The following is a 20,766-nucleotide window of genomic DNA, read 5'->3' on the forward strand; positions in this document are numbered from 1 at the left end:
TGCAGAAGAGGAAGCATGCATCATGTGCTAGGAGGGGATTGGCCAGCCATGGCGACGTTTTAGCCATGACTAACTCCCCTCACTGACTATTCTAGGTTAAAAAACTAGATAAGTTGGGCACAGGTAAAACCTGCATAGACACAGGGAAAACCCTCGGCACTTACATGCGGGATGCAAAATTTCGTGCATTAATTACGTACGGGTTGGCTACAGGATGGCTCAGGAAGAAGAGTTGGAAAAGTAGAAAAAGTCTACTAAGCAAGGGCGGGCACTTGGACATTTTTGTCCGCATTGGGGAGTTTTGGGCATTACTGGTTTTTAGGGGGCGACTATTATCGTTTCCCGCCAGGCTGCCAGACAGCCAAGTTCTCAAGTGCCCGAGGAATGTTTATAATCGGCACGATAGATAGCGCTACTGTTGCTAGCTAGTTATTTTGTAAATCCACAGAGAGCATTAATACTCATAATTAAGTATTAATTTTCATGTTTATGGTGGAATTAATTGTATGAAATAAATAATATTTTTTATTTAGTAGTATTGTAAGTTAAACAGTAATTTGTTACCTCCTGATAGCTTCTATAATAACTGAAGAAAATTAAATTATAATATATAATATAATATAGTCCATAATGTAAAGAACTGTTTTATAATTTTAAAAAGACATTTCAGCGTTTTGGTAATAAACAAGTCTTCAGGCGTTTATTATTATTATCATTATTATTAGTATTATTATTATTATTATTATTGCTCATTGATCTATGTGATACTGAAAGTTATCTGGTATCTCCGGTATATCTGTAAACCGTTCACAATCTATTTTCTTTTTCAATACATTTTATCGTCACGGACTTTCGATCACGTTACTTCACTTGCAGATTCATAGACGGCAGTGTAGTCGGTGACTGTATGCGGTTACAGAAAGAAACAGCGTTGAGTTTCCAGTTGTTCAGATACATGGTGTTTGCTAGTAAGGGGCTGTGCAGGCTGGGTCTAGATCCTCACCTTGGGAATGCCTGGAACAAATAGTGAGTGACTTGTACAATTAGTTTCCCCTGTGACGTAATTGGTTTATGGAATTGAATTCATTTTAGGGAATTGCGACAGCTTTAAAGATACTATGTTATGGTCTTGTAAAATATATAAGTGTGTGATCTCTACCTTAATAAAGGCAAAATTTTAAATACCAAACGTTAAAAAATGTAATGGTATAAAATCTTTTAGTTCCTATCACTCACTTAATTAGAACTATAGCCTTTTTTTTGGTGTGCAGGTAGAGAAGGAATAAATATGCCTATACATTTCCCTTGTTGTCAAGTTCTAGTTGGAGGATAGGTTTCCCACAAAAAAATTTTACCCTAACTGCGCTGCTATCTGAAGTAAGGCACGAATTCGTGACCTCGGGGCTATAAAGTTAGATACACTGAAGAGTACGCCATCCAAGTCGGCTAAACATCTTCAGATATAAAATAATTGAACTTCTCCCACCAGACAAATTGTAAAAATGTTTATGGGTTTATCAAAACCAAATTAGTTTCATCAAATGCAGAAATGAGTTTTCTTAAGACTTCATAATGACAAAGAAATTACTTCAAGTCTGCAGAAAATTCCTTTATTTTCTTTCCTGAATAGTATATTAAATCTTTAGATTCCACTGTCAAAATTAAAGGAGCTTTTGCTCTTCACAAAAACTCTTGTCGGGGGAAAATATTTTCACAGAAGTCAAGTTTTCATTATTTCTCTCTTCTCGTGGTTCTCCAAAGAGGGGGAAGAAGACACTAATATATTATAAGAAGATAGCATTGTTTCATACTTGCCACTTCCAGACATTTGTCTCATATTTAACTTCTGTTAGAAACTACGACAGCAAAAAGCTATTGCAGAGTTCCACATAGTTTCATACATAGTGCCAGATACAGATTTAAAAAAAGAAATGTGTCTGGGAAATTGCTGATAATTTCTGCCTTTCAAAAGTTAAGTTCTCTAAAAAGACGTTTTATATAAAATTTTACGGGTCGTTAACCCCCCCCCCCCCCTCCATTTTTTGTTAATAAAAAAAGTCTAGTTTTATGAACTGGTTGTTTTAAAAGTTATCAAAACATTTAGCTTACAAAATTACCTTATTTTGAAGGGAAATTGGATGTGATGACTCATCAGAGAGTAACGAAAAAATAAAATTACAACTTTTGGGAGTGGGGCACTCGATAGTGGTGAGAGGAGTGTAAGGAGTAATTACGAATAAAGAGTTGGACATCTGTAAGTAAACCTGGTATACTTGTTCTAAAGAAGTTATAATTTTACTTTTGAATCACTCAGCATTCATGTTTCAATTTTTTTAGAAATTGTTTTGGACTGTAATGGAAACGATTAGTTATTTTGATATTGTAATTCAACTTATTAAAGAGACTTAAACGACCAATAATAAAAAAGCGATTGCTAACGAGAAGCGAGGAAAATAGACAAATAGGCATTATTTTGTACGTTTCACGCTCGTCGTATAACTAGTCTCAAAGTTTACAATCCTCTAAAATAGTTGGTACCAGTGCTACCGATTTCCCGAATGTCAATCGCAAAGCATCGTATGATGTTTTTTCGCGAACATTTATAACCACGGGACTTTGTTTACATTCACGTGACGAAATTATACGTAGACTACTGGTATTACTTCTGAGGATTGTCAGATTTGATACAAGTTACGCAATGCACTTAAGGGCTTATCCTGCTCAAAACTTCTTTAATTTGAAGGGGGGGGTGGTCCTTGGTGCCATGCAATAATAAATAAAAACAAAGGTAAAACTTCAGTTACAAATAAAAAAAATTTTGACCAATAGTCTGTGAAGATTACTTACAAATTTTGTAACTACAGATCTTAGTTCGTTGTTAAAAAAAATATATATATATATATATATATATATATATATATATATATATATATATTGACGCTTATCATGGATAATCATGAGAGTACACAGAATTTCATTTGATGAGGGGGGGAATACAACCACTTTTCCAGCTGTTTTCTTTCAAATTATGTTCTTTCTTCTGTTGGTGGGAATTATATATATGTGTGTGTGTGTGTGTATTCCCTATTCCCCCCTCACATTGTTGATAACCCATTTAACCTGTTTTTACCAATAGTGTTTCGTAGCCGTGCTTTGATACTCGTAGAGGAGGCGAACTTGTTGTCCAGCTGAAGTGTGGGTTCGGTGTGTTGGCAGCGCCGACTCGCAGTACAACTCGGCGGTGATCAACACGAACGTGATCGTGTCGCACACGGGCGAGGTGGTGTGGCTGAGCCACGGCATCTTCCGCAGCTCGTGCGACATCAACGTGGAGCACTTCCCCTTCGACATCCAGAGCTGCAACATGAAGTGGTCCTCGTGGACCTACGACGGCTACCAGGTACACCGAGCGCGCCCCCCGCCGCGCCGTCAGACACTATCTCCCGCGGGTGGTCATGTCTGCATGGTTACATGCGGGAAGCCTGCTTTCCACAGACGAGAGAGCCAAACGCCCGATCGTTAGAGACCCGTGAATTTCGCGGATTCATTTCGTGTTATGCTAAAATTCAAATAATTACACCTTAGTGCTGCTTCTGTCATTGGTTCTCTGTTAATCTGGAGGACTGAGGGCCAATTAGAGATCCTCACTCATAGAGATGTCGAATCACAGGCCACCCAGTCGAGACGACTCACAAGTCAACAGCCAATGAACAGTTGGCATTTGCCCGAGTGTGTAGAGGATATTGGAGTCTATCCTGGAGGTCATTGAATCCGCGAAATTCACGGGTCTCTACCGATCGTGCATCTTCGGTTGTTTTTTTTTGTTCATTGTAAATAAATATGGCGGTGTTGATAAAAGGATACTAATGGTCAATTAGGTTAGGTTAGCTACATTATAAATACTTTAAAACATCGTGGACGGTTGATTTGGTTAGGATAGCTACATTAAAGATACGGAAAAAAAAGCATGAACTTCGGGGAACTTCGGGTTTTGGCTCTCTCGTCTGTGAAAATAAGGCTCCCCGGTTACATGCTCACTGCGTGAAGCTTTTTTTTTTCCTTCAGCTAATTGTTGCGCCTTATTGGTTACACGCCCAAAACGTTGTCGGAAGTGTATCCTTTGCAGTGTGGAAAGAGTTTTAAACGACTTTCTTTTTACTGAAGTGACTGTTTTTTAACGAAGGAGATTCTAAGTCATACAGACGTGGTCAAGCACCATTTAAGCAACGTTTTGGACGTATACAATAGTATACGATGGCGCGGTTAAAAAGTGACTTCACCTACGTCCTCCTGACAGTTCCTAACTCCTTGGTTGTAGCGATGTTTCGCTCTGCATAGCAGCAGGTATCATCAGAGTTGAATCAACTGAGATGCGGAAGGTCTGAATGCAACCGACAAATTTCAGCTGCAGCTTTATGGTGTTTCTCAAGACTACAGGACTTTGAAGTTGTTACTGGACAACTTTTTTTTTATTTAAATTAATAAAGAGTTTCAGATGGAACATTGAACGTCTGAATTTTGGTTAATTTAACGAAGTTCTATAACCCCTACGAATTTTGTTGCTATCGCAAAATCATTTTATTGAAATAATTAGAGTTGTCACTTTTATTTTTCGACAGCGATAAAATTTCATTCAGTTAAACATAATCCAGACGCTTAAATATTTTCTCTATTATTTACAGTAAAATTTTTCGTCAGCCCCAGCTTGAAAGGCGTACACCAGCCTTGGTAAGCACTTAGAACCATAAGTCGTATAGACTTTTTTTTTTCACACACACTCTTTATATACAGTCAGGGGCTTCAGGTCTCCGAACCAATAGGAAGGGGCCTGAAGACCCCTGGCACACATCCTAGCTCAGTTGATTCCTCAGCCCTGAAGATGCCAACTGCAATGCAGAGCGAAACGTCGATACAATCTACCACCTCAACACGGCAACAACCTCGAAAGCCTCGGTAGTTTATTGGACTATAGCCGCGAAAGCCTGCAATCTTACCTTCCAGTAAAGTAGGTCAAATTATGTTGGAAGGCCGCGTCGACATAGAAGAGGCACTAGCTTTTTTTTCACAAGTTGGATGACTCGAGTTACTATCAAATGTTTTCTATCCATTTCTGGTTTTAAAAAAATACGTTCAATAAACGATTCAGCCAATCAGAGACGTGACGATTCTACACTTCACAGTTACCAAAGGCCAATTATTTCCTGATATCCATTTACTTAACTTTTTGAACGTTGTTGCTGCTGTAGTCTTTCTCGGGAACGTGTTTCAAATGCTTGACAGGAGAATAATGCGCAGCAAACATTTTTTTAACGGTTGCTGTTCGACTTGAAAACTTTTAGTTATAATTTCTAGTTTGAAAAAAAAAAAAAAGGAGGGGGGTGTTGTTTGTTTTAAAAGCACGATCACGCCGGCAAAAATAACCTGAGACTCAAACGCATCTATCGAACTAAAATGCCAATTTATTCAAGGCTGTTTCTTCCACCTGGGTTCGGGTTTCGCTGGGATCGAGTCGGATTGATTTATTTGAGCCATCCATCCGCTTTGGGCGTCTGAAAGGTTGGTTAAGATCCGAGAATGAGTTTTCCGGATGCGAGCGTAAAATGACGAGGGGGGAAACAAATTTTTAGCAGAAGCGGCGTTGGAATGGAATCGAATTACTCTTGATCGGCTGGGAAAATGCCTAGCTCGGTCCCCCCCTCCTCCCCACTCCTTGTAGACAAGACATGGTATATTTCGCGATTCCTTTATTCAATTGTTTGGTAATTTAGGTTTCGCAATTATCAGCTGTTATTCGGGCGGTATTTTTCTGTGCAATTGGCAGGTTTTTCTGCCGTGCTACGCAGCTGTCGTTTAGAAAATGGACGAATACCTCCGACGGTTCACAGAAATGTTCCGTGAACACTGAAATGTGTTTATGGTAAAAAAAAAATCATAAATGGCGCTCTCTAGCAGTATTAAAAAAAACTTCATAGCGTATTTAAATCTGCTTAGTAGATTCTTTTAATTCCATAGATTGTTAGATGGATTCGCGTGATAACAACTTTTGTGAATTCCTTGATCCGACTGATGTTCCAGCTAATATGAACACATTTTTGAATACTTACCAGGATATATATAATTTATTTCATTAAAGAAGTCATTGAAATGTGTAAATATATTTTCTAACACGTCAGATAGAACAGATGTAAGCCTGCCTAAGTTTAAGTTTAATTTTATTCTGTTGACAGAAATAGTCGTTACACACGTATTACCAAATCGTCCATTAATTATAATTTGATATGAGCGAGAAAACAAAAACGTTACAAAAACCACTTTTGATGATTTATACAAATGAAGACTGGAAATAAAAAAGGCTGTGAGTGCCTGTTTTGTCAAATACTATATTTTCAGTAAAAAAAAAAAAAAGTACATGCAAAGGCCAATAACAGGAAATAAGGCTAAAAGCGCCATGAGGAATTGTTGGTTAGTTAGTTGTAGCAACCACCAGTGTAGTATATATTAACAATTTTAGGTACCCGAATGTATTAGAAAAAGCTTATAATTTCACTCATTAGAAAAAATATATAAACATTAAGTGTCTGTGAACATAAATAATTGCAAATAATATAACGTATGTTACTTAAAATATATTTTTTTTTCATTCTTTATTACCTGTATTTGTTCACAGAATTTACTTTATATGACCCAAAAACGAATATAATAGTGGGGCCACTTCTTGTAATTGAATTTCTAACGAACTTTAATAAAATTAAACTTTGCTTAACTACTCGAAGTTTGTGAAAAACAAGAAATGTGTGGTGAAGTGAAAAAGTTTAACAGTCATTTGAAAAGGTCAGGTAACTTTTATACGACCCTTAGCTAAGCAACGTTTAGCAAAAATGTGGTGTAATTGGCCCTAAATGCTCAAATTTATATTTGAGCTGTTCACTATTCATGAAATAACATTAATATTTTCTGAACTGAAAATTAAACAAGCAAAAATTGTATACTATTGTGTGACCTCAGAAATTGTGTTTGTGCTACTATGCAAAATTTCGGACAGTTGTATCGACGAATAAGCGCTTCGACGATCTGTTCCCACCGTGGTTGTCCCGCAGCTGGACCTGGTGAAGCAGACGGAGGAGGGCGACACCAGCAACTACCAGGCCAACGGCGAGTTTGACCTGGTGAGCTTCGACGCGGTGAAGCACATCGAGTTCTACTCGTGCTGCCCGGAGCCCTACCCGGACATCACGTACGTCATCCGCATCCGGCGGCGGCCCATGTTCTACGTCTTCAACCTCATCCTGCCGTGCATCCTCATCAACGGCATAGGTGAGCCGTGCAATCCTCTTGCGCATGGGGTTATGAATGGTCAGGAAATGGTGGGCTGTGACGTAGTTCAAGTTACTTTTTTTTTTTTACTTCACCATCGCCATATTATTCCAACCAAAAAACAAAACATTGCGGGAATTGTGTTTTTACAACTTCTGATGGAGGTTAGTAAGTATGAAATATAATATCCTTCGTTAAACAGTCACTTCCATACAAATACAGAATTCTTAAACTGTTTCCAGAATGCACACAATACACTTCAAGCAATGCTTTGGGTGTGTAACCAACATGGAGCAGGCCATTATCTCTTGGGGGGGGAATAATAAAGTCTTCACCTCGTTGTCACATAATCATGTGGACATTGCCCTCCTCTGGTTGCGCAGCTAAGATATCTTTATGGAAAATTATGGAATATGCTTCATTTCAAATCAGTTTGCAGCATTTGGAATTGCAGTCGTTACAATGGCTACATGTTGAAAGAATGTTTCCTCACGTTGCCCGTAGCTCTGCTGGTGTTCTACGTGCCGTCGGAGTCCGGGGAGAAAGTGACACTTGGCATCAGTGCACTGCTGTCCATGACGGTGTTTTTGATGACCATCCGGGAGAGCCTTCCGCCCACAGAGAAGACGCCGCTCATCAGTGAGTTATTCCTCTTAACGCAGCCACGCGACGAGGTGCTGGTATCGTAAACCAGCTGGCTTCGCAGTTTAAAAAAAAAACATGAGCGAGTGCATAGCAGATTATGCACACGACCTGTTCGAAATCAGATCAAAAATTAATTCATGTGTTAGTTTTAGCCAATGATAATTCGCGATGAAGATAACTTTCATTCGTAGTGTATCTCAACGTACCTCAGTCAAGCTTTGATTTGATTTGATTTGATTTGATTTGATTTTCTATTGCATTCCATAGACCATACATAATGGTATAGAATATGTAAAAAAATTACAAATAAACATAAATACAAACACATAAACAGGTACAAGAACAGTATTAAAATCATTACAAAATTAAAATAATATAATATAACAGCTGCACTTCCATGAATAAGCACCTATTTAGATAATATTATATATATAAAAGAAAAGTAATACATAATTACAGTAAAAATTATCAACATTAGAACACAATCTAACCTATATCACATAGTACAGTGCATCATAATCATCTATATTATAAAAAGCCTTGTGTGATAAATAAAGAAATAATTCCTTTTTAAATAAATTATATTGCTCCATAGTATTTAGAGCTGATGGTAATTTATTAAATAATCTAATACCAACATTTCTAACTGACTGTAAAGTTTTTTTCTTATGAACCCTTTGCAGATGAAAATCTGCATTACTTTGCGTGAAATGCTCATGGATATTAGTATTTTTTATATAAATTAATTTGTTTTTTATAAATAAACAATAATACTTTGTAAATATAAATACAGGGCATAGTAAGAAGACCTAAGGATTTATAAATATCACGACAACTGTCCAAACGTTTCAGGTGGAGTATATTTCTTTCTACTTATTTCTTTATTGTGTGGCAAAAGTTATCTGTCATTGACTCAGATCCCTATTAACACTCAACCGTTGGTAGCCATGAAAGTTGTTTTCTACCGCTATTTATTTTCTTTACTTTTTTTATTTTTCCACTAGTACTAAACGCCATGTTCTTTTGTTTTGTATGTTAAGTTATTGTAGCGTAAGTAAGGTAATTATTTCGAAAATGAATGACTGTAGTTATAAACAGTATATTAAAAACACGAAAGAGGAATTAAAATCCAGAAGCTTGGAAAAGGAATGTTCTATAAGTTTACGTCAGCGGTGCCGCAGGGCAGTGTGCTCGGCCTACTGCTCTTCACTATAATGATGAACGATATAGGTGAGGAGATAAAAGGGCATATCAGGCTATTTACATGGATGCTGAGAGGAATGGGCTACAGGATGATTTGAAAAGGCTGGATGAGTGGGTGGAAAATAATGGCATGAAAATAAATGTGGGTAAGACAAAAGTGGTCAGGTTTACCAGGAAGAGGGGGAATATCGCTGGAGGGTAGACGTAATAAGTGAGGCCACAAGCTATAAATATCTAAGGGTGGTGCTGCAGGGTAACCTGTAATGGGGGGAGCAGGTAGACAAGGTAGTCAAGAAGAGCAGACAGGCCCTGGGCATGCTGGGATGAGTGCTCAGGGGTGGAAGCAGCAATTTGCATGATAAGGCCTATAAAACTATGGTCCGCCCCATGCTGGAGTATGCCGCAGCAGTGTGGGACCCATACACTGCAGTACTTGAGAGGGAGCTGGAGGGGGTGCAGAGGAGAGCATCTAGATGGGTGAAGGGCAAGTGGAGAATAATGGACAGAGAGTGCATTACCACAGAGATTATAATAGGAATGGGAATTCCTAGAAGTAGGAAGGAAAATACTAGGAAGGTTTTCAAAGAGAGGAGGACAGAAAGGGGAAAGAATGCGATGGTCGTGAGGACAGTAGGGGAATGGAATAGGCTGGAGGAGGGGAGTGTCGGTTGGGAGTGTGGATCAGTTCAGAAGAAGAGTGCGGGGAAAGTAGGGACAATGCTTACCACCGGGCACTTCTGTACCCAATTGCAGCTATAATAATAGTAAGTTTAAATTACAAGGCAAAGAATACATTGTACTCAGAGGAGGAGGAAAGCAGCAATGATCTAGATCAACTCTTTCACCTTGCAGGTAAGAAGCTAAAATTATTGTAAGTTGTGTTGTAGTTTTGAGAAGCTTACTGATAAGTATAGTGATGTGGTTTTTCCCAATGAATGGGTTAGTGTGTAGATAGGGTAAATATGTAGAGTAACGGTATATGCGAAAAAAAATGCTAAAAATCCAAAAATACTTTTATTCTATGCTCTTTCACTTCCTCTTTTCAAATCAACCGGCGGAGGTAAGAAATTCCAAATACTTTACGAGATATTGAATTTTTAATTAAGCAATACAACACCTGTAAAACCATTCGACCATCGCCACTTTTGTTTTTTTGCCGTGTGTTCGTGAATGTGTAATCAATAAAATGTTCGATTAGGTCAGGTCAGTTACATTATTAATACTTTCAAACTAAGTGGACATAAAAAATTATGTGAATTAATTTTAATGGCTGTTTAGTTTTAAAATATTTATAATGTAACTGACCTGACCAAACAAACCGGGACAAAGGATGAACAGTAGGAAATAAAATGGTCGATTAGGTCAGGTCAGTTACATTATGAATACTTTCAAACTAAGCGTACATTAAAAATAATATGATTTAATTTCAATGGCTCTTTAGTTTTAAATTATTTATGATGTAACTGACCTGACCTAACAAACCCGGACAAATGATGAACATTAACAACTCACGTAAAAATTTTTTGTTACTTATTACTTGCGCAACAATATCCAAATAAAAAAATAAGACTTTAAAATTAGAAACGTTAAAAACTCACCTAAGTTGGAGGCAGGTACATTTCCTTTGTCATTAGAAGGAAATGATGTAGTCATTCACCTACGTCGCGATACCTCCGACGGAACATTAATAAATAAATAAATAATCACATATTGGTTCGTTTGAATATTGGCCAATCACGGAACTGTCACGTGACAAAATTGTCCAATAAGAAACATAATAGATACTTGTAAACAAGAAACAATAGTGATCGCCGCATGAATAACACAGGTATTGTGATGAAAATAAAAAAATTTGATATCTCCTAAAGTATTTGGAATTTCTTATCTCCGCCGGTTGATTTGAAAAGAGGAAGTGAAAGAGCATAGAATAAAAGTATTTTCGGATTTTTAGCATTTTTTTTTCGCATATACCGCGACTCTACATATTTACCGATAGTAGATTCACCCCTAATGATAAATCAACATGAAACTAAGGTACAAGTTTGTTGGGAGGCCGTTTTAAAGCTGTATGATGTGACTGATAAGCGAAAAGTATTAGTTACTTTTGGAAGGAAAATCACCACGCGATAAGCGTGGCAGACATTCTTGTTCAAAGGAAATTTGCCCAAATGAACTTTTTAACATAAATTAACTATGACTTTATTTCCTGTTAAAAGCACTATGCATCTGATACACACTTTAAGTAGTGTATTTGTCATCTGAACTGCCCATCAAAAAAAAAAAATTAAAGACGTGTATAAGATAAAATATTCTGGTACAGATACCAATAAAAAAAAAAGCCATAATACATGTTAAAGAAAATTTTAACCTTAAGTTTGGAAAATCACTAATTGACACCTGGCTTTTGTGAGGAAAATAGGTTTTATTCTTACATCGCGGCTTTTCTGGAAATTTATAGTAAAATTCTTAAATATGTTTTTTAAAACTATATATTTATAGTATTTACTCTGAACACAGCATCTTTATATATACCTACTAGTTTCTGAGAAATCACAGTTTATAGTTTACATTTCAATGTCCATGCATTGACACAGCCATCGGCAAAACTAACATTCACAACATTCTATTCAAAGGCAGCATTTGTCCATGTTCTGTATAAAAATTACAATTATTGTGGATGGTTGGTTAGGTTAGTATAGCTACATTAAAAATACTGATTTAATGCAGTTGTTTGGACATACACCATTGCAGTTTTGAACTGTTTTTCATGGAAAATTTCCGAAAATAAAAATAAATAAAAATATGACGATATGTAAAATTCACAGAAAACAAGACCGAATCGGCTGATGTCGGACATACAGAACCAATGATGAGACTAAACAAGTATTCTCATTGGAAATCATCCGTGTTAGTCAGTGCTATCGTCATTGTGTTGTCCATAATACTTGTTTAGTTTCATCATTGGTTCTGTATGTCCGACATTAGCCTATTCAGTCTTGTTTTCTGTGAATTTTTTATCTTCATATTTTTATTTTCGGAATTTTTGCATAACAAACAGTGCAAAACTGCAATGGCATATGTCAAAAAAATATGCATTAAATCAAAATTCTCCATTGCATGAATCATTTAAAGAACGTATTAAAAATACTGTAAAATATTTTTAATGGTTGCTTAGGAATAGCAACATAGCGTAGCAACCAGTTCACACAATTCCATTCCGATACCCAAACAGTTCGGAAGTTCTCAGAAGGTTACTAATTTTCAAGTCGCAAGAGCAACTTTACTAGCAGATGAAAACAGGCTTAAAAGATTATATCTTGTTTCGACTATTCACTACCATATATTTTAATTTGGCATGCCAAAATGCTTAGTACATCCCCGAATGTTTGCGAAAGTTAATTTTTACAGATGCATTTTGACACACGTGATTCCAGCATCTTTACGATTTCAGCTCTTGGCTATAACAGTTTCTTCTGCATGTATGTGTATTGAAGTTTCAACCTGTTAAATTTCCATTGTGTAATGCGTACTTATTTCATTCCATTTCTGGTGCATACTAATATTTCACCCTCAACGCACCTAAAGAAGTATAGCAATCAATGAAAATTCCTGTCTATGGGGAATTACAAGGTTCTGCGGTGAGGCATTTACATGTGACACGTTCAGTATCCTGTTTTTGGGATAGCCTTGAGAAATCAATAGTAGGCCTACCTCTTATTATTAAACAAAATTATAGTTAGGTTTCAAAATGGAGAAGTATTTTTACATTGTGGTCCTTAAAGTTAATACTTATTTATTATATTTATTTATCATTTTCTGCATTATTTCAAATAATTCTACGTTAAATTTTGTGTCCAAGCTTTGTAGGTATTATAAGTTTATTTGCAAATTGAGAATACATTGATTGGCTTGTTATGAAGGTTAGGTGTTTATTTATTTATTTTTTTATTTTTCCAGATATAATAATGAGGAAAAGTACAGCTTTACTTAAAATTTGTTACATTGCAGTGTTACTTAACTATCTTCGTATGAGTGCAATGAGGTATTTCGGAACAGTTATTTTCAATTGGACACTTCAAAATAAAATATTTTAATGTTATTCCCAATTTTTTGTTAATGCAAGCTGAAATGCAAGAAGTTTAAATCGGCTCAATAATTGCATTGATTTTTCTGATGGAACTAGCGTTATTTATAAACGGGCACTACGTAAAGTTGTTATTTAACTTCTCGTGTCTTTGCATAGTTAATAAATCTGACGGGGTGATATCCTAAATTATTTCACTTCTAATAATTTGTAACTTTCCACATTTTTTAAAAATAAACTCAAAATATAACCTTATTAAATTTTTTATAATTTTATTGCAAGATAGATTTGATGGTTTTTAATAACTTAAAGAAAAAATTTTATGTCACTCCTAGCATGTAGTGAAATCAGGGAATTGATGGTATGCAGTTTTGGATTAATGGATTGTATGTAGTTTTTAACCCTTAAACACTTTAAATTTTAGTATATCATCCATAAAACAATAAAAATTAGGTTTTCCCAAAACCATGATATACTAAAGGTTTTTACTGAGATATGAATGATATTCTAAAAATAAACTGTTTGAAGGACACATAACGGTTAATCCAAAACTGTATAATACGTAATTCCATGCTTTCAGCACATACCTAATAGAACTAACAGAAAGTTTGCCATTAAATTCATTAAAAAACATTACGTAAGAATTATTTGTCTATTTAAAACTTCATATGGTAATATTATGAATTTATTTAAAATCATGTGCATAAACAGGAAGTATTTGAAGTAAAATAATTCAGGATACCTCCTTAATGCTTCCGAGCAAGTTCAGCTGCACAATACAAATGATGAGTCATTGCCCTGTTTCAGGTATAATGAAAAACCATTATTTCATTACACATTTATTCACTTGCTCACTCCTTTCAAATACAACAAATGAGCGAACACTGTATGTCTTGTCTTTATGGTTGTCTCCTACAATCCAGGAATGGATCTAGGTTTTTCTTCACCCGTGGCAGAAATTGTATTTATTGTGCCCACGCCCCCCCCCCACCACCACCACCACCACCATCAATTCATCAATATCAGCATATTGCTTTTTATCCATGTAGGTAAATATGTAAAATTTTTAGGTTAAATTTATCAATGCTGTGTACTTACCAGTGTTTAAGTGTACATTTTATTTCACTTACTGTATTTATAGACATAATATAGTGTTCCTGTTTCAATAAAATCCCAATTTTAAAAGAAAAAAATTATTTTTAATTGTGTTGCATTGTTAAATTACTATGGATTACTTTGTCAAAGTACCGAAACTAAACCTTATATATATTCAAAGCCTGATAGAACGTTTGTCAGCCCGTCTTGACACCCCGGTCACGCAGTCGCCGGCACGTGTGTCCGGCAGGCATGTACTACGGGGTGAGCATCTGCCTGGTGTCGTTCGCCTCGGGCCTGTCGGTGGTGACCCTGAACGTGTACCACCGCGGCGTGCGCGGCGCCGGGGTCCCCCAGCTGGTCAAGACCTTGGTGCTGGGCAAGCTGGCGCGCCTCGTCTTCCTGCAGTTCGAGCCGCGGGACAAGTTCGCGACCGCCTCGAGCAACGTGAGTGGTAGCTCTCTGTACATGTCATTCGGTAGCAGCGATTTCATGAAAGTGCTGCCACCTGTGGAGGTCTCAGTAATTTCGCGAACGTCTTTTTAACAGTACTACTATTCTTTATTACTTTTATGTTAAAATTTATTGGCATGAAAAGCCAAAAAATATGACAATTTTAAAAAACTCGATTGCAATTTTGACAATCCTTAGCTAACATTGAAAGGTAGAGATAATGCAGTATTCGTGATACTGTAGAGACAAAAGAAATTGTTAACTTACATAAATTTGACGCCGTGTTGAAATTTTTACTGTTAAATCTGAAATGTTGATTCAACTCGATAAGTTTAGAAAAAAAGATTATGCACACACATATACTTTATAATGTTTTAGGTTAATTTTGTTTTAATGTATCTATTGGATACATATTTACAACTTCATCTCGTTGCTATAGCAGTTTCTGCATACATGCGCGTTGGAGTTTCAACCTGTTAAATTTCCGCATTGTGTACTGCACCCTTACTTCATTGCATTTCTGGTTCCTTCATAAAATTTTTCCTGTATTTATTGTTCCCTGCATTATTTTAAAGAATTCGTAATCCAATTTTGTGTCAGTATTTTACATTATAAGTCAATTTGTAAAGTGAGAACACCATAATTTGTTCGTTACCAAGGTTAGAAGTTTACAATCACTGGCAAGTGCTGAAAGACTAGCTCACTTTTTTTTTCCTCATCTTAATGTGTCTCCATGTTGGTGTTTGCATTGTGAAAACTGTATTTTATGGAAACACTCCAGCCAATGTCGTCATCAAGCACCGTTTCCACACTGTTTTAGGCATTACAATTTGTCGATGGCAATGTAAAAAAAAAGAGTGCATGGCTGTCATGCATGCTAGAAGTGAAAATTCACAAATAAGAAGGATAAGAAGTTTTTAGGCTACTCACTATCGGTAATGCCTGCACTAATTCTAAGCCGGGCAACATCCGCCATTTATCTTTCTTTCTCTCACTGCAAAGTCTGGTCTGTTCAGCACCGGTGAGTTAGCACCTTTTTGGAATCGTCGCAAGCTGTTCTTCCAGTTGTTAATTCTTACAATTGCAATTGTATAAATTCACCATATGCCTCAACATTTTTATTTTCTTCATAATTTTGTCTAACAGTTGTGTGTATATGTATATATATATATATATATATATTTATAACTTTTGGATATAGTTTAAATAGTTCACTATTTTCTGCACAATATTAGTTTTATTTGTTTCTAATTGTTTAATGCATGTGTCCAATATCTGCTCTCAAAGTAGTTGAGTCACCCGGGAATTGAATGTTTGAGAAACTTGCCTATTACTCATAGGGACCTATAAATGTACAAAAACTGTTGATGATGGTGCATGCTCAAATCCTTACCCTACCTACTTATGAACAACCCAAATATACTAAACTAGGTTTATATTTTTTTTAACATTTCAAAATCTACCCTATTTTCATTACACTTTACTTTTAAAACTTTTTGCGCACCAAACTTTTACAGTCACCTGCTCTAACAGCACACCTATAGTCGCCGCACGGTAAGTTCATACTTTTAGGAAGCCCTGCTTCAAGCTGGGATCTATTTTCAAGGTGACTATGTATCCTTCCGCCAAATATCAACAATAACATTGCCATGTGGAAAACCATGTGACTACCACATGGCAATGTTTTGGTTGGGTAACTGTCAAATAGGGATGTAATTAATGGATAATAAAATTACACTGCAATTTTTATAATTGGTTAAATGTCAGTAGAAAATGTCATAACACCATGTTTAATAATTCAAATATTAAATATAAAAAAATCTAAGCAAATTTGTAGAGTTTAAACCCAGCGTGGTGCTGTGTCTTCACATAATATCTATAAAAATTGATGTTAAGTTTTACAAAAGAAATTTTGCTGCTTCGAGATTACTATATCACAAAGTGCTATGGTTGAAAGCATGAAAATTATGTCAGTATCATTTATGAAGAATTTAACTTTAAGAAATTGTTCAGTATGAGGTAGCTATCTAAACTGTTAGTTTCCTAAAGCCGTGAGTGCCAGGCACATCACTGCCATTACATCGAGAGGTAATTTGTGAATAGAAAATAACAAGTTAGGGTAAATATGTAGTTGGGCGGTATTTGCGAAAAAAAAAATGTTAAAAATCCGAAAATACCTTTATTGTATGCTCTTCAACTTCCTCTTTTCATTAAAAGCGGCGGAGGTAAGAAATTCCAAATACTTTAAAATGATATCGAATTTTTAAATTTCATCACAATACCAGTGCATTAATGTGGCGATTATCATTGTTTCTTGTTTACGTACGAGTATCTACTTTTTTTATTGGATAATGATGTCACGTGATTGTTCGTGATAGGCCAGAATTCAAACGAACCAATACGTGATTATTTAGTTCATTTATTGTTTAAAACGGTGTTTAATTACCGCCTCCAACTTAGGTGAGTTTTTAACGTTTCTAATTTTAAAGTCTTATTTGTTATTTTGATATTGTTGCGCAAGTAATAAGTAACAAAAAAAATACGTGAGTTATTACTGTGCATTCTTTGTTACGGGTTTGTTAGGTAAGGTCAGTTACATTATAAATAATTTAAAACTAAAGAATAATTAAAATTAATTCACATTATTTTTAATGTCGGCTTAGTTTGAAAGTATTAATAATGTAACTGACCTGACCTAATCAACCATTTTATTAATTACGCATTGACGATTCGCGTATTCACGAACACATAGCAAAATAACAAAAATGGCGTCGCTCGAATGGTTCCACAGGTCTTGTATTGCAAAATTAAAAAATTCTATATCTCCTAAAGTATTTGGAATTTCTTATCTCCGCCGCTTTTAATGAAAAGAGGACGTTGAAGAGCATAAAATAAAGGTATTTTCGGATTTTTAACATATTTTTTCGCAAATACCGCCCAACTACATATTTACCCAAGTTAGTAACACTTTTCTGGCACTACGAACCGAGTCAAGTATCGGTTAAGGTTATGGCTAACCAACATGTGTTTTGTAATTAGAGGCATTATTTTCTATCAAGCAGAATAAATTTTAAATTCAAATTCTAAGTTATACATTAAACATTTCTGTAAGTGTGTATTTTTATGTGTATGTGGTTTGTCTCATATAAAAACTATTATCACTTAAGTATGTACAATGCAGAAAAGAAATTGTTGCCATAAAAAACTTAACTTAAGAATCTGTAATAAAATAAATATATTAAATAAATCGAAACTCAGCAATAAATTATCACTACCATTAATATTATGTTATATCCTGTAATGAAACCAATGTTTAAGAATCACATATAAACACAGCAGAGAAATTACATATCACTAAACATGTTATCCAGAACACCTGTAATGTAATACTACGGTATTATCAGACTAACTGAAACTGTTTATTATTGTTTTACGTTCGAGGTTAATACCGCTTCCCGATACTTTCGGCAGTGTTTTGTTTTGTTCCACGCATGGCGGCGCGTGCATCTCGTGCTGTGTCGTCATGACAACTGCTAAAATAAATAATCGCGCGGCGTTCGGAACAGCTTTAACGAGCCTATGCTTGATTGATATTGACATTTCATTGGCTTCATTAAAAAGGACGCTAACGTGTCGCGGCCGTGATTGGCCCTTTTCAATTAACAATTTAATTTCGGCAAGAGAGAAGAGAAAGAGTGGAAAATGACGCCATTTAGTGCGTGTGGTAGTGTATTCCCTCTGGGAATATTTTGTTCATGGCGATGCTAATTTCGGCGTTATTGGTCTGGAAATTACGTCAAAATACTGGGCAATGTTAATTGACGCCCTGTAATTGAATGCAGAATAATCGCATTCAATTCACGTGAGTGACGAAGTATTTTACGAACGACATTAAGCATCTATAGTTAAGGTATGGTCTGCATCATCGCTATATAATAAAATTGACGTAAATTTTACCGTCAACGTAAACGAACTGTAATTTTATAAACTTTGGATTATTATAAAATTAGTAGAACATTGACTTTCGGCGATTAACGGCAAATTTACTCACATTAGCACAAACTATATGTACACAAGTCCAGAAGTCTTTTGGTTAGGCGTTTCATGCTCGAGCAAGCCGGAGCAAAACCCCAAAACTTTTACTCAGTGAATAATTTCAGGAACTTTATTTATTTTGTATTTTTTCCAAGAGTCAGGTTATCTACGACATCCCATAGACTTTATTTAATATTTGTTTGTTTGGTTATTATTTCCATGACTCGAGGTTTCTCATTATGATTAAAACAATAAAATAAGTTTTTTTGTGTTATTTTGTTTTTAATTCTTGATGACCTCTGGCGCCCTAGTATTAAGTCCTGGAATAACGTACTGAGTAATTAAAAATGGAAAATCTTAGTTTCATCACGTACACGTTTGTGTACAGAAGGGAATAAGAAATTACAAACCATTTTTCTGGCGCACGAACTGTGGGGCCGATAGTGTGCATATTTGTGTTGTGTTTTGTGTGGTAAATTAAAACAGTAAATATGGAAACTAGGGGAAGGAGTAGACGTGTCAGTCAGGACAGCTCCAGGGACAGCAGTGTGGAGTCTACACACTCTGTAGATGTGTCTGTTCCCACATCACCTAGCCAAGTACCTAACACAGATTTTGTTACCCCAGTAACACATGCTGGAGCGGCTAGAGTAGATGTGACACAACCCCAAGCTACCACCACACCACACACATCTTTGCCTTTATTGCCAGCTGCCATAAGTAATGAAACAAGTGCTAGCTTACTCATCATGCTGCAGAGCATGTGGCAGGAGGTGAAAGCTAACCACCAACAACAGCAAGCTAGTTTTCAGGAACAAAGTGCTAGGAGTGCTAAGTTAGAGGAGAGTCTCCAGGGCACTAGTGCTAAGTTAGAGGAGAGTCTCCAGGACACTAGTGCTAGGTTGGAGGAGAGTCTTCGACAGCAATTGGACGCTAGGCTGGAGGAGAATCTCAATAGTACTAAAGATAGCATTAAACAACAACTGGAAGTCATAGACAGCACCCTTAAAATTGAAATGGGTGAAGTCAAAAGTAGTGTGGCTGCTATTTCTGTGCGGTTGGCAGAACATGAAAGTTACACTGATACACAGTTGCAGCTAATACAACAGCAGTGCAGTAGTACAACAACTAGGTTAGCAGCAGATTTAACTACCCAGACCAGCCAGCTGAATGACAGGTTAAATCAATTAGCTGAGCAAGCTGCTCAGAACAGCTGTGGCCTGGAACAAATTCAATCCACATGCCAGACCATGATTGAAAATGTGGTAATCAATCACACCACAGACATGAGGGAGCAGGTGGACACATTAGTGAAAAGGCAGACCGAGTTTTCACTTGACATAGAGCAACAGGTAGGCAAGCTACAAGAGAAGGTATTGCAGTTGAGGGTAGACAATCTTACTCGCACCTCCAGTCACCATGTAGCATTGGCCCCAGCCCTGAACACCAATGCCAATGAAATCCTCAGTAGCTGTGACTCACCGCAGGTTGAGCAACCTGAGCTCTCAATCACACGCTCCAACCCAGCTAACACAAACACCACCTTGGACCCAGTTGCAGTGATGCACCACCCGGCACGCCAATGGTCAGAGGCGATGCCTAGGTTCTCTGCCCATGAAGGAGAGAATCCAATGAGATTCCTTCGACGTTTCGAGGAATACGCTGACATGTTCAGGCTAAGTGATGCTGAACGCCTGAAATGCATGGCAACTGCACTGAGAGACCATGCGTATTACTGGTGGGAGGTATTACAAAGTACCATCACTTCCTACCAAGAATTCAAAAGCCATTTCAAACAGCAGTTTTGGAATGTGAAAATACAGGGAACACTGAGGGCACGTCTGCATACCGAGCGGTATGATAGCAAGAAGAACAGAACTCTGGAGACACACTTGTCTCAAATGTTCGAGAGGACGCGCTACCTCGAACCAGAGATG

The 20,766-nt window shown here is 36.6% G+C and overlaps 1 protein-coding gene across 4 annotated transcripts in view; it reads left to right on the top strand.

Annotated features, from left to right (window-relative positions):
- The window catches only part of LOC134535939 (neuronal acetylcholine receptor subunit alpha-7-like), a 213,320-nt gene that overhangs the window by 176,269 nt on the left and 16,285 nt on the right, over window positions 1-20,766 (top strand). For all 4 annotated transcript variants that reach the window (XM_063375342.1, XM_063375345.1, XM_063375343.1 and 1 more), the window contains 4 exons: window positions 3,217-3,400; window positions 7,098-7,314; window positions 7,819-7,953; window positions 14,592-14,788. In XM_063375342.1, coding sequence (XP_063231412.1) covers window positions 3,217-3,400; window positions 7,098-7,314; window positions 7,819-7,953; window positions 14,592-14,788 — 733 coding nt within the window. The remainder of the gene's footprint in view (window positions 1-3,216; window positions 3,401-7,097; window positions 7,315-7,818; window positions 7,954-14,591; window positions 14,789-20,766) is intronic.

The sequence above is a fragment of the Bacillus rossius genome, chromosome 10 (genome assembly GCF_032445375.1).
Source record: "Bacillus rossius redtenbacheri isolate Brsri chromosome 10, Brsri_v3, whole genome shotgun sequence".
NCBI classification, from domain to species: domain Eukaryota; kingdom Metazoa; phylum Arthropoda; class Insecta; order Phasmatodea; family Bacillidae; genus Bacillus; species Bacillus rossius.